This window comes from Oryza glaberrima, chromosome 6, assembly GCF_000147395.1.
Source record: "Oryza glaberrima chromosome 6, OglaRS2, whole genome shotgun sequence".
Classification (NCBI taxonomy): Eukaryota; Viridiplantae; Streptophyta; class Magnoliopsida; order Poales; family Poaceae; genus Oryza; species Oryza glaberrima.
In genome coordinates, this window is record NC_068331.1 from 6,093,301 (window position 1) to 6,109,103 (window position 15,803).

Below are 15,803 nucleotides of genomic sequence, written 5' to 3' on the forward strand. Positions count from 1 at the left end.
TGCATGTGAAGTTGGCAGAGGTGCTGTAAACTTTGGCAAATGGCAACCAGATGAAGCCCCCAGTACTGTTTTGTTTTGTTTTGTTTTTTGTTTTTCCTCTGTCTCTCTTTATTCATTTCAGTCCCAATATTTTCATACGACACACATTGGCGTACAACATACTCGTGTCCTCCTTCCCCAGGTCAGGGATTATCAGAGTTGGACTTGCCCAGTTTAGTCCTAATTTTTTTTCCCAAAAATAACACATCAAATCTTTAAACACATACATAAAGCGTTAAATATAGATAAAAACAAAAATTAACTGTACAGTTTGCATAGAAATTGCGAGATGAATCTTTTAAACCTAATTAGTCCATGATTAGTTATAAGTGCTATAGTAACCCACATGCGTTAATGACAGCTTAATTAGGCTTAAAAAATTCGTCTCGCGGTTTTCAGGTGAGTTATGAAATTAGTTATTTCATTCATGTCTAAAAACCACTTTCAATATCTGGTCGAATATTTGATATGACATCCAAAAATTTTTTTTTCGCGAACTAAACCGTCTCTAAAATCGCTGGAAAAATGGCCACCAAAACAGAGTCAGGGAGTCCAAAAATCTGCGAACTCCGGTGCTACCCAACCAGTAACCCCACCGCCTCCCATTTCCACGAGTGGTCCAGTCCAAAGGGAATACATATAACTGAGCAAAGGACGGGAGAAGAAGAAGTTGCGTTGCCCCGTACGCCTCGCGTTTCGATCGGCGGCGGCTTGTGGGCTTGTGGCCGGCCTGGCCTGCTGCTGTTTGCTGCTGCGATTGAGCTTGCGTCCCGATGCGGCCACGCCGGAGTAGCACAACGGCTACATTTCGTCGCGGAGCGGCGCCGCATGACGTGGGGGACTAGGATGCCGGGGATAACGGGCTGCTGCCGGTTGAACACCGCGGATTCACGAGCAAACCGGGACGCAGATTCAGCGACATTTCTCGTGACAGTCTGGTCCCACATGTCAGTGACTCAATGTCATCAAGAATGTCACGGGAAAATGTCACCGAATCCCAATCCGGCAAGATGAAATTGGAAGTTCGGAACCACTCGACCAAGCGCTGTGCATGACTAACATATGTGGCATGTGGCATGGCCTGGATTTTTTTTTACATTTTATACATTTTAAAAACTTATTTTACAAATAAATCATTGGAAAAACTTTTTCAGGTAATGGACTTTTTTTATGGTGCCAATATCATTGACGCTGTGGTCCAGTATTATGACACCAATGACATTGATATCATTCCCCTAATCTCCCCATGTACACTAAGTCACTTATATGAAAGAGACGGTGATAAATTCGTGGACACCGAGGGTCTATTTGTACAAAGATTTTTAAAATGACTTTTTTTAAAAAAAAAATATAAGTCAAATAGCCCCTTGGTGTTGGTGTCGTTGGCGCCGAGAGTCTATGTGTAAATATTTTTTTATTAACAACAAGTCCTTTTTCAATAAAGTTTATGTATAGGTTCTCAGTGCCAATGACATTGGTGATTTTGCTTCCACGAGGAGGCTAGGGGACAACATTAATGTCATTAATGTCGTCGTATTGGACCATGACATCAATGATGTTGGCATCGCGTAAAGGGTCATTCTCGGAATAAGTTTTTTTAAGGGTCTATTTATAAAATAAGTTTTTTTAAATGGATAATAAATTATAAAATCCAGGTGACATGGTTGTGTACTAGGAGTGATATACTTTAGGCTTTACTTGTCACTCGTCAATGGAGATTGTCTGTAATACTACACCTGCTATAGTTGTCGCTGACATGTTGGACCGGGTCCACCTGTCAGCCACTGCTACTGCAAGTGCAGTACTGCAGAGGATCCGTGCCCGTCACTACTAAGTAAAAAGGAAATGATATTGATCTCCCACATAATAAAAATTTTGAATGGATAGATCTATATTGGAGTTCCCTAATGGTACGATTATCTGTGTCATGTCTAATATAAATTTATTTGAGATCTATAGGTAAGAACTACTTCGGTTATCAAGTGATTCCAACATTATTTATGCGTTGTTCGAACTTAAAAAAAAGTCACACATAAAATGATATTGAACACAATTTCTTTCTTGTTTATATTACAATTATCAATGAACTTTAAACCTCCCTATCCTATTCTTTCCCTTTTGACCTTTTTTTTTTACCATTTTGTTTCACTTTGAACTATTTTATTTTTGCCTTCATCTTCGTGGAGGTGGAGAGTGTACCAATAATAATAAAACAAGAGAAGTTTTGGTTTGGGAAAAATGAGCTCATACCCCTTGCACTCTCTCTAATGTCTCTTTTTGCAAAATAATCCCAAAACTTTCATGTTCAATTTCATACAAACAATTCAAACGAACCTATACTTAACTTTCTCTATTTTGAAACCCTACAAACAAAAAAAAAACCTAAGGATCATATTCCTACGTTTTCCTGTTGGTGCGGTTCAAAAAAAACCATAAAACCACAAGCCCCCACAACAAACACGAATCCTCAAAGCCCCCACAACTCACTTCCACACACACACGCCGCGCCCCCTGGCACGAACCACGCTACGCGGTTCAGGACCGGCAGGTGGTGAACTCCATTGCCATCCAACCCAACTCCCTCCCCTCCCCGCCGGATAAAACCCCTCTTCTTCCCCACCACCACCCCCACTCCCCGTCCTTACCGCGACATTGACGGCACTACACGCAAACACGCACGGAAGAGTAAAGCGCCCCCCTCCCCTCTCCCTCTCTCTCTCTCTCTCTCTCTCCAAACCACGTGCGCCGCCGCTGCCGCCGCCGCGTCCGCCGCCGTCGCCATCGGGGGGAGAGGCGAGGCGAGGGCGAGGCGGGAGGGACTCGTTTTTTTTGACAGGGCGGATGCGATGCCACTGCGGCGAAAGGTGAGGGGTGCCGCCGCGGCGGGGAGGCGGGCGGCGGTGCGGTGGTGGCTGCTCTCGCTCGCCGCGACGGGCGCCACCGTCACCGCCACCGCCGCGCTGCTCGCCGTCGCCCTCCACGTCTCCTCCTCCGCCGCCTCCGGCCCCGCTTCCTCCTCCGGCGTGCCCTACCGCCTCTCCAAGGTAATGTGCGCCACGGCCGCTTAGATTGAAACTCTCGGGGGTGTGCTACTAACTGGACGGGTTGCCTCCTTCTCCTCGTCGTCGTCGTCGCCGACGCCGCAGCAGCCGCGGGAGGCCGGGGAGCTGAGGTGGGAGCAGGAGTTCGCGCCGCCGCAACTCGCTTCGCCGCAGTCGCGAAAGGTGACTTGGCTGGTCTCTCCGCCTCCGCCGCCGCCAAATCTGTTAAACGCAGTTGCTCTCTTTGGAATTCATGGGAGTCCGTGACGTGGGATTAATCTCTAGATTTGACAGCTGGACGGCGCAGCCGATGACGCCGGGGAGAAGAGGTGGTGGCTGCCGGCACCGTCGCGCGGGTTCACGCCATGCGTCGCGCCGTCGCCGGCGTACAAAAGTACTACTATCCCCATGGCCACTCCACTCAACCGTCCTATCTCAACGTTTGTCTCGAATTCCTGCCGCATTCTGAGTTCGATCTTACTGTTGCAGGTCCTGGGCCATCGAGGGGGTACCTGCTGGTGCTCACGAATGGAGGGCTCAACCAGATGCGCGCTGGGGTAAGATGGATCGGTGATTCGTTCGTCCTGATCAAAATTTCTCCGGTTGTGGCGATGCGCTGGGGGTTTTGGCATACGGGGGGATACGAATTATTGTTTGGTTTGCAATAGATATGTTGACTTGCTTGGTGGAACCTAGCGTGCGTGCATGTGGGGTGTTCTATCAGAGTTGACGGTTTTAATCATCCATAATCGATTTTGTTGGCGGCATGTTTGTTCTTTAATCAATGAGTCGTGGTTGTTCGGGTGCTAACGTGTCTGTACTCTTCTTATGTGGGTTTTGTTTTTGTGCTTTAATCATCTGCTGTGGGGCCTCTAATGACTACATATCAGACATAAAAGCTTACATAAGCTACTCTACAATAAGGTTTACATAATATGGAAATGTTGGTTATGAAACTAATATTGTGCGAATGGTTATTGCTTAATTCAGTAATCGGTAACATAGAGTGCATGCCTGAATTGTATTCAGGATATAATCCTGAATATGGTTGGTGGGTGGGTGTTGTCTCAGTACTATTCAAAATTTCTTGCCCTAGTGTTTCATAGGTGTCACTGTAGCTATTTCTCGTGATCAATGTCAATTATTGGTATGTGTTATTACCATGTTTGTGCCATCACTTAAAATTTGTTTCATTTATGGCATGCTAAAATGTTCTTGTTTTGTTATGAGACCAAGAATAGCTAAATTCTATTTGGGTATGCAAGACTGAGATAGCTGATATTAATGCCTGAGTTTTGTTGAGTTCAAATACTTAAGTTAGTTAACAGGAATTTCTGTTTTTGTTTAGGTGACCGTAAAAGCACCTTCTACCAGTTGAGGGATTTTTCCTTTTCTTAGGAATATAATATCTAGAGTGTTATGTGACTTAAATGTCCATTGTTTGAGACGGATGATTTGTGTTAAACTTACTACATACAACTCCTGCTCTAAAATCAATCATCAGTGAACCATGTGCATATTCAGTTAGATGCAAAATCCCCCATGACTTTTTCTTTCACTCACTAATTCTATTCTTATGGCAGATCAGCGATATGGTAGCAGTTGCACGTATGCTCAAAGCTACTCTCATAATTCCAGAGCTTGATAAGAAATCATTTTGGCATGACAAAAGGTAAGTGGAGTGTAGTTTTTGGCTTTCACCTTCCCTCTGACCGATCTGAAATAACACAGCCACTTTTCAACATCAGCAACTTCTCAGATGTATTTGATGAGGAATATTTTATTCATTCTTTGGCAAATGATGTGAAAGTTGAGAAAAAATTACCAAAGGATTTGGTGAAAGCTCCAAAGTTTGTTAGGTACTTCAAGAGCTGGTCTGGAATAGATTATTACCATGATGAGATTTATCCTCTGTGGGAGCACCGGCAGGTTTGTATTCATTCAATTGCTATATTTCACTTGCCTCCTAATAATTTGAAAGCAGTAGATTCTAGATGCAATAATTTTGAGCTGTTATCCTGATGAAAGATTTGTATAGGTTATTCGTGCTGCTAAATCTGATTCTCGCCTTGCAAACAACTACCTTCCTCCTGATATTCAGAAGCTTCGCTGCCGAGCCTTTTTCCAGGCACTGAGATTTGCTCCTCCAATCGAAGCTTTAGGCAATGTATATCTTTTACTACTGTGTTTGCCATGATGATTCCATAACAAATGTAAGACTAGTTCCAACAGATGTGTTAACTGATTCTGCAGCTGTTGGTGGAGAGGATGAGATCGTTTGGACCATACATTGCTTTGCATTTACGTTATGAGAAGGATATGCTTGCTTTTAGTGGGTGCACACATGGTCTGTCACAGACCGAATCAGAGGAACTTGCAATGATCAGGTAATGCCTTCAAATTTGTTTATTGCTTATTGCATGATCATACCTTGTTACTAGCAGCTAAATAACATTAGCTGTGTGATTGATTTTTCTCGTATTCCTACAGAGAAAACACGAGCTACTGGAAGGTAAAAGATATTGATCCATTGGATCAAAGATCCCATGGTTATTGTCCCTTGACACCAAAGGAGGTTGGTATGTTTCTTTCTGCTCTTGGATATCCATCGAGCACTCCGGTTTACATAGCGGCAGGGGAAATATATGGCGGTGAATCTCATGTGGTTGATTTGCTATCACGCTTTCCAATTATGATGAACAAGGTATGGGCAGTGTCAATTCTGTTAATCTAACTCTTGCTACGCTACTTTCATTAGTTGACTTATGTTACTTCTCCATCTGCAGGAGAAGCTTGCCTCAGCTGAAGAACTACGACCATTCAGGCAATATGCTTCTCAAATGGCAGCTTTAGACTACATTGTTTCAGTGGAGAGTGATGTCTTTATTCCATCATATTCGGGGAACATGGCACGGGCTGTCGGGGGTCATCGTCGTTTTCTTGGCCACAGGAAGACCATCATTCCTGACAGGTGAAAAATCATGAAACAAGTACTCTCAGCATTATAGAATTGCCAAATTCTTTGCTTCTGCGTCTCATTATATTCTTTCTTCAATTAAGGAAAGCATTAGTTCGCTTGTTTGATAAAGTTGATGGTGGATTACTGAACGAAGGGGAGAGACTATCACGAAGGATAATAGATATCCATCGGAAAAGGTATCAAACGATAAAACATGAGAAATAGAATACTAAAGTTCCCATCTGTTTTTCTTTTTCTCATCGCTCTTTACTTGTTCTTTAGACAAGGATCTCCGAGGAAAAGGAAAGGTCCTGTATCAGGAACAAAAGGCAGCGATAGGTTTCGGTCAGAAGAGGCATTTTATGAGAACCCTCTTCCTGACTGCCTGTGTCTACCGGAGTCCCCAGCCAGCGATGCTTCTGTGGTCAGCATCTAGTCAGGGAGCCGATCATCCTTAACGTCACTAATCACCACTACCAAGTACATAAACCAACCCACAAACACAGAGGAAGATGCTATACTGAAGATCTCCACAGCATCACCGTTCAGTTTTTGCTTAGATGACATCACGCCCCAACTATTCGTTGGTGCATTGCCAATTTGCCAGCCCAACTCTCTACCGCAAGTGACAGTTGCCAATTATCGAAGCCGCATGACATTGTTCAGAGCAGGTGGAGGTTGAAGGACTGGGCATAGCTGTATAGAGCCCTCTATGTAGGCACATCTGTACAGGACCTCACATTAGTTACAGCTTTAACTTCGTAATTAAGCACCACTTGTAAGTCGACGGTGCTAAAGAAGAGAAATAACTGAAAACACACTACGAGTGTAGTTTCTCCAGGCGTTTCTTGGCATCAATCTATAACTCATGTTTCACTTGTTGAACTTGCTGCAAATCTGGAAGCACTGTGCTAACATAGTAACAGGGGATATTGGAACTTGTAAACTTGCTGCCAACCTGGAAGCATTATAGTAACAGCCTAACAGGGGATATTAATACTTGTTAACTTGCTGTAAATCTGGAAGCATGGTGCTAACATACATAACAGGGGACATTAGTACTGTAAATCTGGCAGCATTCTGCTAACATAAAATTGATAGAATGGCAACTTGTTGCTTGTCAACAATGTGCCTACGACTCTCATTTGCAGCTCATTTTCCAGCCTGGTTCGCATACTTCTGGTGATCAAGTTTTACCTGTGTCCCTCAAAAAAAAAGTTTTACCTGTGTCTCGCGAAGTCACAGCCTCACAGGCACGGTACATTTCACGAACTGCGACGTAGGAGTACATTGCAATCATGGTTGACGCTAGAACACCGCAGCAGTTCCCTTGTGACGAACCAAACCTGACGGCAGTTCATCGTTGCCAACCATATAGACACTACTATCTGTTTACAATTTGTGCATTTGTGCCCCAATCATCACGCAGCAGAAACAAGATAGTATAGTTCTTGCAAGAATCAAACAAAGTTCACAATAACAAAAAAAGAAGAATCAAACATGATAGATGCACAATTGGGGATTTCATGAACAATCATCAGAGCACAGCAAGGTGATGAGATAGTTGATCACATTCATCATTGTGCCCAATCACGCAGCAGAAACAAGACGGTATTGCTCTTGCCAAGACTCGAAAATTTCTCTGTTCGTCATTGTGCCCCAATAACGCAGCAGAAACAGACAATAGTTCTTGCACAATTGATTATGCGATTGCTCAGCATTCAGAAATACTTTTTTAGTTGTTTACAATCGATAAAAAAGTAGATCAGACTCATCACTATGCCCAATCACGCAGTAGAAACGAGACAGTGTTGTTGTTGCAAGAGTAAAAAAACATACGAGATAAATGCAGAATACTGTTGTTCTTGCAAGAATCAAGAACACAAGATAAATGCGCAATACTAGACAAGTGTCATGAACAATCATCAGAGCACAAGCAGATAATGCGATATAATAGCTCAGTAACTCGGAGCACTAGTACTTTTTTTTTACCATCATCAGCAAAGATTTGCACTGTTGTTACTGTTTTCACCACCATCAGAAACTCCACAGGATGAACAAAACATCAGAAACCCCCACAGGATGAACAAAACGCAAGCAGGGATCAGAACACGAGTCGCGGACACCATCACAAAAAGGCCTCTCGATCTAGTCTCAAACTTATTCCTACTCTAGATAGCCTCGCTCTCGATCTAGTCTCAAACTTACTCCTACTCTAGATAGCCTCGCTCTCCATTAGCACTAGAGCTTACTTGGTCGGACCTCCTACTCGACATTGACCTGGAAGACGTCCTTGCGCTCCTCCTCCTTGAGCTTGGGCACGGCCACCCTGAGCACGCCGTTCTTCATCTCCGCCTTGATCTTGTCCATTTTGAACGCGTCGGCGGGGAGCTCGATGCGGCGGGTGTAGCGCGGCGGCGCGGCGTCGGCGTCGTCCTCCGGGTCCTTCTCCCCCTCGCCCTTGATCACCAGGCTGTTCTGCTCCGCCCACACCTTCACGTGCTCCTTCCCCAGCCCGGGCATCGAGACCTTGAGGTGCACCGCGTCGTCGTCCTCCTTCGCCACCCACCACCCGCCGCGCCGTGCAGCCGCGGTTGCGAGGCCGTTGGTCCCCGGCGCCGCCGCCGTCGCCACCGCCGCGTCCTCCATCAGGGCCAGCAGTCGTCCCAGGCTCGTCGGCGCGCCGAACGGGTCGAGCACGTCTGCGACGAGGGAGAACGGACAAAAACATGATCAGTACCCCGGTTCACTTCACAGCCTCAAACAAACACGGGAAGAGAAGAGAAAACACAGAACACGCGAGGTGCGGGAGGACGAAGGCGAGGAAGGAATCCTTTACCGGAGGCGGAGAAGAAGAAGGGGACGGTGAGGCGGCGGCCGTCGTCGGTGGCGTCGTACTCGTCGCCGCTGTCGGTGCCGGACTCGTCGACGACGTCGTAGCGGCGGAGCGGCGCGCCCTCGGTGTTGTACAGGCGGCGGGAGGCGGCGTTGGTGGCGGTCGCGGCGGCGGGGGCGGTCACGGGCTTCCCGGAGGCGGCGGGAGCGGCGGCGACGGGCCTCCCGGTGGCGGCGGCCGGCGCGTCGGCGGCGAGGAGCTGCCTGAGGAGGGTGGCGAGCGGGCGGCCCTTGAGGGCGACGGTGGAAGCCATGGATGACTCTCTCTCTCTCTCTCTCTCCTCTCCCTTGTCTCGAGCGCTCTGTGATTCTTGCGGTGGAAGCTGAAGCGGTGGGGGGAATGGAGGAGTGGAGGTGTCAGGGTGTGCAGCCTTTTGTAAGCCGCGGCTTTCTTGGAGGAGGGGATGGAGAAGGTTCCGGAGTGGCGGAGAAGCCCGTGAGTGACTGCGGGTTTTGGGGAGAGGTCTCGTGCTTTATGATTCGTGCCATTCGTGTACGATCAGGATGGACTTTTGGATGCATCTCTGATCTGACACAGTAAGTGATAACACAGCCAAAGCCATTAGGGCAGTCCCAACTATCTACCTAGAATGATGTCTATGGCATTAACTATATTGCCATGTAGGAATTTTAGCTTATGTGGCACTATATTAATTAAGAGAGAGAGTGAATAGATGAAGAAACTGGGTCTTATGCAAGACACAGTTTCAACACGAGAACCTATGCACTAGACATAATAATGTCTTCGTAATAGATGAAGAATAAATATGATTGGTAGAGAAGAGAGATGATGTATTTATTAATGGCCCACTTTAAGAAACCATAGGCTATAGAGTGTAGTTTCTATTGTGATGTCTTATTGACATGGTTCCATAGACACTACTTATGGACACTATGGGTTGGGATTGCCCTTAAGGATTTAGGCCCATTATTATTACCCTCCATCGTACTCCCTCCATCTACTTTTAATAGTTATATTTCCAAATCTGAAAAATCTATTTTTGATAGGCATATTTCAATCCAACAACCTATCATCTTAATGACTTTCTCGGATTTAATGCATGACTCTCTATTCTTTCACACAAGATTGGTTGCATGGGCATTAAGAAATGTAAATATTAATGAATCGCTTGTTTATGAGAAATGGCTAGTAGCATGTTTAAATGGATGATAAGTAGAATTACTTATCCTTGGTCTGTGTGTCAATATGAAATATGACTATCAAAAGTAGATGAAGGGAGTATAATATAATTATTTTAACCCTTTATATTTTTCTCAAAATAAATTTATCTTTAAGCAATCATTGAAGTTTATAAAAGTACAGATAAATGCATTGTTGGGAGTAAATGAAGGGTGAGTTGGAATCTACTCTTTCTCAACAACTATTTACTCTTTTTCTACATGCATGTTTCCCAAGCTCGTAAATGGTTTGTTTTTATAAAAAATATAGAAAATTTATTTTAAAAATTCATATTAATTCATTTTCTTAGGTTGTGTATTCATCGTTTTAGATGAAAATCCAGATTGTGTACTCATCGCTTTTATATGGGCATAAAAGGAAATATCTAACATTTTTAGATAAACTTAGAATAAACTTCACATTATATATCTAACATTTTTTCTTATAAGAGGGGACACACGTGGGGTGGGGGCACATGACGGGGAATGGGGATGGGGTCGGGGTGTTTATGTGAGGGATTACAAATATATAAAAACATGTTTGTTTATCTTACATTGTGTATCAAAGAGGTACTTCAAATTTTGTGTTCAACATTTTTAGATGAACCTAATATAGTTCACATTGTGTATCCAACATTTTTACATGAACCTAAAAGAACTTTTACATTTCGTATGTAAGTTTTTAGGGTGATTGGGGACACACGGTGGGGGGTGGAGGGGTAGAGGTATAAAAATATATATTTCTTCTTTTTTTTTGCGAGGAACAATGCATATTTCTGTCCTTGCAATCACAGTATTGCACTAAAAGATGTCGCAAATATTCTTACTTACAGAGTTAGAGTAATTTCTACGAGGGCTTTGAGCATCTTCAAGGCAACTTCTAGTTTTTCCATTACATAAAACAAAAAATCTATTAAGCAAATCTAACTTCATAATAGCCTAATGTCCATTGCCTTGTCTCATTCTCCGTTCTCCTCTCCGCCCACCCACCCTTCCCGTTAGTGCAGATCCAGGCCGCCCCACTCTCCGCTGTCTTCCTTGAGCAAGGAGCTCGATTGCGGTGCGCGGGGATTAGAGGAGCAGCAAACTAAGGTCATCAGCCCCTGCTACTACCGCCACCACGCCATCGTCGGATCGACGGTGCCGCCTCGCCATCATGAGCTCAAGGTTGAGGGCACTGCTGATCCCACGCAAGGGCGGGAGAGCGATACCTTCTTGTACGCGACGAGGGAGGGCTTGTTGGTGGCGGGAGAAGGGTAGCGACAGCGAGTAGATGGATCATGCCATTGTCATGGTCGATGTTGGAAGAAGGGAGGTGTGAGGATGAGGAAGAAGAGAGAGAAGAGGGATGAGTGACGATGACAGGTGGGGTCACATGGGTCCCACCATTTTTTATTATTTCGCGTGTGCAACTTTTATGTGAGCCTCATAGTTTTTATATTTTTTGGATCAAATTGCCACATAAATGCCACGTGGGAAGAAGACAGTCAAAGAAGCCACGTCAGCCAAAACCGGACATAATATCACCGAGGGACTTTGTTTGCACGGTTTTTCTAAGTTGGGGGATGTGTTGTATCCGATTTTACGGTCCAGGGACAAATTTCGGACTCGGTGACAATTTAAAGGACCTGAAGTGAACGGCCTACTCTAATAGCATGCAAGGCCTACTCAACGGCCCACAGCCCACGGACCACAAACCCACAATCGTGGCGATGACCAAGCCCAAGAAAGCATCCACCATCCAACGCTGTTGCCTATTTAACACAGCAGCGAGGCCGGTGCCGCAACAAAGGCTGGTCCCGTTTCTCACTTCGCAACACTAGGCTTTTTGCCCGAAGCGACTCGACTCTACACCCCTCACCCTACCCTACCCTAGCAACGCGGCGGCCATGGCGGACGAGGAGCACGAGGTGTACGGACAGGAGATCCCCCTCGACGGGGAGGACGTCGACATGGGCGCCCCCGGCGACGAGGCCGCCAAGGTATCGTGGACGCTCCACGCCCCCTTCCCCTCTCTCTCTCCCCCCGACCTCCCGGACCCCCACAAACCCTAGCTTCGTCGATGGCTTCTGACCACCACCACCTCCCCCCTGGCTGCGCAGATGCAGGAGCTCGACGAGATGAAGCGGAGGCTCAAGGAGATGGAGGAGGAGGCCAACGCGCTCCGCGAGATGCAGACCAAGGTCGCCAAGGAGATGCAAGGTCAGTGCTGCCGTACCCCGTGTGTAGAGCTACCGTTTCGTGGAGATGGTTTAATCTTGTGAACAGTACTACGGCGGTTCGGGGAAATTCGAGATCTGTGATGATGCTATGGTTTACCTGTTTTGACCTTTCGTGTAGGATGTAACTTGCTTGTGCTCATCAGCGGCTTGAATCTAGCTGATTGTGTAGATGTGCTGCAGAAGTATGACTTGTGTTTTCTGTTCCGCGAAATACATATATGGAACAAATGGTTTGAAGAGCGATAAGCGGAGAGGAGCTATCAGTCCAACTTGTAGAGCTTATGCGGAAAGTGGGCTTGTAGGCGGTTTTAAGGTTTTCTTATTTGACATATGAAGTATGGTTGTATATATTGTAATAAGCACATATGTTGAACATGCTTTATATTCTTAAACACCAGTACAACGCAGCATGCTAAGGTATAGACGGAGATGCATGGTTGGGCTAGGGCTATGTGCGGTGGCGGGATTATATACTAGAGTTAGCTAGCATAATATATTAATATGTCATACTTGGGCCTTTTAAGCGGCCTTGTACGAGGTAAGCGGGCAGCTTATCCGGATATGCGGCCCACTTAGCCTTGTAAACCCCGTAGACCAAACTTCAGTTATATTTGGCAAGGCCAATGGACCTAGTATAATATAGGCGTGTACCTACAAGGTCTGATTGTTCGCCTTTTAAAACATTGATTTGGAATGTAATTTTGCTTCATGATTCGCAGTTGTTCTATTAATTTAATAGGTTGAGGTAGTTTTCTTATGTTTGGCATATTATTATATTATTTGGATGGGGACTTCCCAACCTAGGAACCAGAGTATAAACTCGAGTTCCTCATTAATTTTCTCAAAGTGGCTGCTCGGGCTTTGCAAGCAGGCTAATATGTAGACCAGGACCTTCCTGAGTAATGCTGAGCGGTTAATCTACAATGTTTACAAGCTAACCGAGCTGCTTATTTGGATAAGCGACCTGCTTACCATGTACAAGGCCTATCCATGTTGACCAACCAAGTCCCAGGCATAGTTGTTCGGTAAATAAAGATGGATTGATTGTCCATAAATAAAGATAGGGTAGTTGATAAATTGGTGAATATCGGGTTCCTTTATTGGTGTATAAAGATGGTTTCAGTACTCTCTACATGCCTGCTTACAAGGCCGCTTTCTGCATAAGCTCTACAAGGTGGGGTGACCGCACCGCACTGCATACCGCTTTTTAGAACACTGAGTGATTGTGTGTAACAGAACTTACGATAAAATAATGTTTTAAGTTTTCATTGCTGTGTTTGGGAAAATATCTTTAAATATGTAACTTGAAATTTATGATTGCCACAAGATTTTCTTGCATGTTCTATCACATATCTGATCATTCTACTTCTGTAGGTCTGGATCCTAATGCGTCCTCATCTGAATCAAAAGAGGAAATGGACGCTCGGTCGGTATATGTTGGAAACGTAAGATTTTCATATCCTTTATTTACTATCTAAATCTATCTGATTGATCTGTTATCTGTAGTTTAAGTACCTAGGTTTATTATTAAGATTTATATTTTGCATAATGATTGCTTTTCAAACTAGAGATAAAGTTGTCGTTATCCGATAACTCGAGAAGTCATTAAAGTGCATTTGTGATCTTTAAAGCTTTCACAGAATATCCTATCTTTTTTTTTTCTTATATTCAGTACATATATATACCTCTTGCTCGTTTAGTTTGTTGAGCTGTTCCATTGCTTTAAACACACATCATTAACAACCCTATTTATATATAACAACTAAGGAATGCCTTTGTTTTCAGTTAATAGTATTTTCCAAAAAAAAAACTTTTCTTCTATCTTTATTTATCTTTTTAATTTTCTGGTGCATTGATTGAGCGATGGCAATGCTCGCAGGGTAGTCTGCTGTCATCAAGTCTTTGAAATCAAAATTTTGACGCCTGGTTGAATCTCAGGACAAGTTATAGTGTTAGCTTAGTGGGGGAAGAAAAATATCCTCAAAAGAAAAGAAAAAGAAAAAGAAAAAGAAAAAAAAAGAAAGATTTTGAAAAAAAAAATTAAAAAAGGAAAAAGAAAAAAAAAAGAGAAAAGAAAAAAAAAGAGAAAAAAAGTGATAGGATGCCACCCCCCAAAGTTATGGCACTTGAGAATCACTGGCAGGGTGCATAGGTATTGTGACTGTAAGTGCATCTTCACATCTTTGCTGTTGACTCTTAAATCTGTATTGAAAGAATATTATGTATATTATGATGTTTATTCTGTTGGAATTCCTCTTTTATTCTATAATTTGTGGCTTAATATTTTACCATTCAATCAGTTTTGTTTGTTATCTTTCTCTTGTTCAGTTTCTTTGGTTTAATATGTCAGTGTAATATCTTTCCATCAGTCCGTAAATCCTTCAACAAATGATGTCTCATTGAGGTCTTGGCATAGAGTAATGATTGCACAGAGGGTGAAAATTGTGCACAAAGATTTAAGTGGCATGCATTATGATATGCCAATTTGTGCACAGTTTTATTTATATGTCTATACTACGATTTGTATTGCACGCGTCTATCTACTCCACAATTTTCTTGATACAAAATCTGAACTGGTACTCTTATCTCTTAATGTTTGGTTTTGCATGTTGATCTTTCTTATGCTTATTACTTAGCAATATATGTGCCCTCAATTTTTTTTCCTGCTGCTATGATCACTGCAGGTTGACTATGCATGCACCCCAGAGGAAGTCCAGCAGCATTTTAATTCCTGTGGAACGGTCAACAGGGTGACAATCCTGACAGACAAGTTTGGGCAACCAAAAGGTTTCGCTTATGTTGAATTCCTTGAAGTAGAAGCTGTTCAGGAAGCTGTTAAGTTGAACGAATCAGAACTGCATGGTCGCCAAATCAAGGTGAGATGTGAATTCATTTTAGTCAATCCAAAATTTGCTCCCTTGTTTACAGCCACCTATTTGGCATACTGACAGTCCATCCACTTTGATATACTCAAATTAGGTGGCGCCAAAGAGGACTAACGTCCCTGGGATGAAGCAGCCCCGCGGAGGCAGAGGATTCGGTGGTCATCCTTATATGAGGCCATATGGAGCACCATTTTACAATCCCTATGGTTATGGGTGAGTGAGAGTTTGCACTTTCTTGCTTAGCAAATACTAGCAACCTCGCTGTCTTTGTTCTCTCTGAGATAGAATCTTATGCCCAGTTTGCTCTCTTTGCGTTGCAGATACCCCAGATTCCGCCGTCCACGCAGGCCATACTTTTGAAGCTGTCTTCGTGGAGTCTTCAGCACATGACATTAGTCCAATAGCCCAAAGAATCCGTCGTTGTTGCTGTATTTCGATACTTCATAGTTAGCAACTATAAAGTTCGATTACTTTCTTCACAGGGTGTTTTTTGTTGTTTAAAGATGTTATGTGCAAATTCAGGCAGCAGCATTATGTACTATCGTTTATGTGGAAGTGCGCACTATTTTGGGTTTTGGCTGCA

The 15,803-nt window shown here is 44.0% G+C and overlaps 3 protein-coding genes across 4 annotated transcripts; 2 read left to right on the plus strand and 1 right to left on the minus strand.

Annotated features, from left to right (window-relative positions):
- Positions 1–2,539: 2,539 nt before the first annotated feature.
- Positions 2,540–7,467, plus strand: LOC127776746 (O-fucosyltransferase 7-like). Of its 2 annotated transcripts, none has more exons than XM_052303277.1 (12): positions 2,540–3,083; positions 3,186–3,263; positions 3,375–3,474; positions 3,570–3,637; positions 4,664–4,752; positions 4,829–5,009; positions 5,119–5,247; positions 5,334–5,467; positions 5,571–5,784; positions 5,867–6,051; positions 6,141–6,236; positions 6,322–7,467. In XM_052303277.1, the coding sequence occupies exons 1-12, from the start codon at positions 2,886–2,888 to the stop codon at positions 6,473–6,475; spliced, it is 1,626 nt and encodes a 541-aa protein (XP_052159237.1). In that variant the 5' UTR covers positions 2,540–2,885; the 3' UTR covers positions 6,476–7,467. The 2 variants fall into 2 exon arrangements, with proteins under 2 accessions (XP_052159237.1, XP_052159238.1); XM_052303278.1 differs by having other exon boundaries at positions 3,189–3,263.
- A 501-nt stretch (positions 7,468–7,968) lies between these two features.
- On the minus strand, positions 7,969–9,307 carry LOC127776747 (26.2 kDa heat shock protein, mitochondrial). Its single transcript, XM_052303279.1, has 2 exons — positions 8,879–9,307; positions 7,969–8,741 (listed from the first exon to the last, which is right to left on the minus strand). The coding sequence occupies exons 1-2, from the start codon at positions 9,186–9,188 to the stop codon at positions 8,305–8,307; spliced, it is 747 nt and encodes a 248-aa protein (XP_052159239.1). The 5' UTR covers positions 9,189–9,307; the 3' UTR covers positions 7,969–8,304.
- A 2,597-nt stretch (positions 9,308–11,904) lies between these two features.
- Positions 11,905–15,803, plus strand: LOC127776404 (polyadenylate-binding protein 2-like). Its single transcript, XM_052302758.1, has 6 exons — positions 11,905–12,095; positions 12,216–12,315; positions 13,710–13,780; positions 15,020–15,211; positions 15,315–15,433; positions 15,541–15,803. Exons 1-6 carry the CDS (start codon positions 12,003–12,005, stop codon positions 15,578–15,580), a joined length of 615 nt encoding a protein of 204 aa, XP_052158718.1. The 5' UTR covers positions 11,905–12,002; the 3' UTR covers positions 15,581–15,803.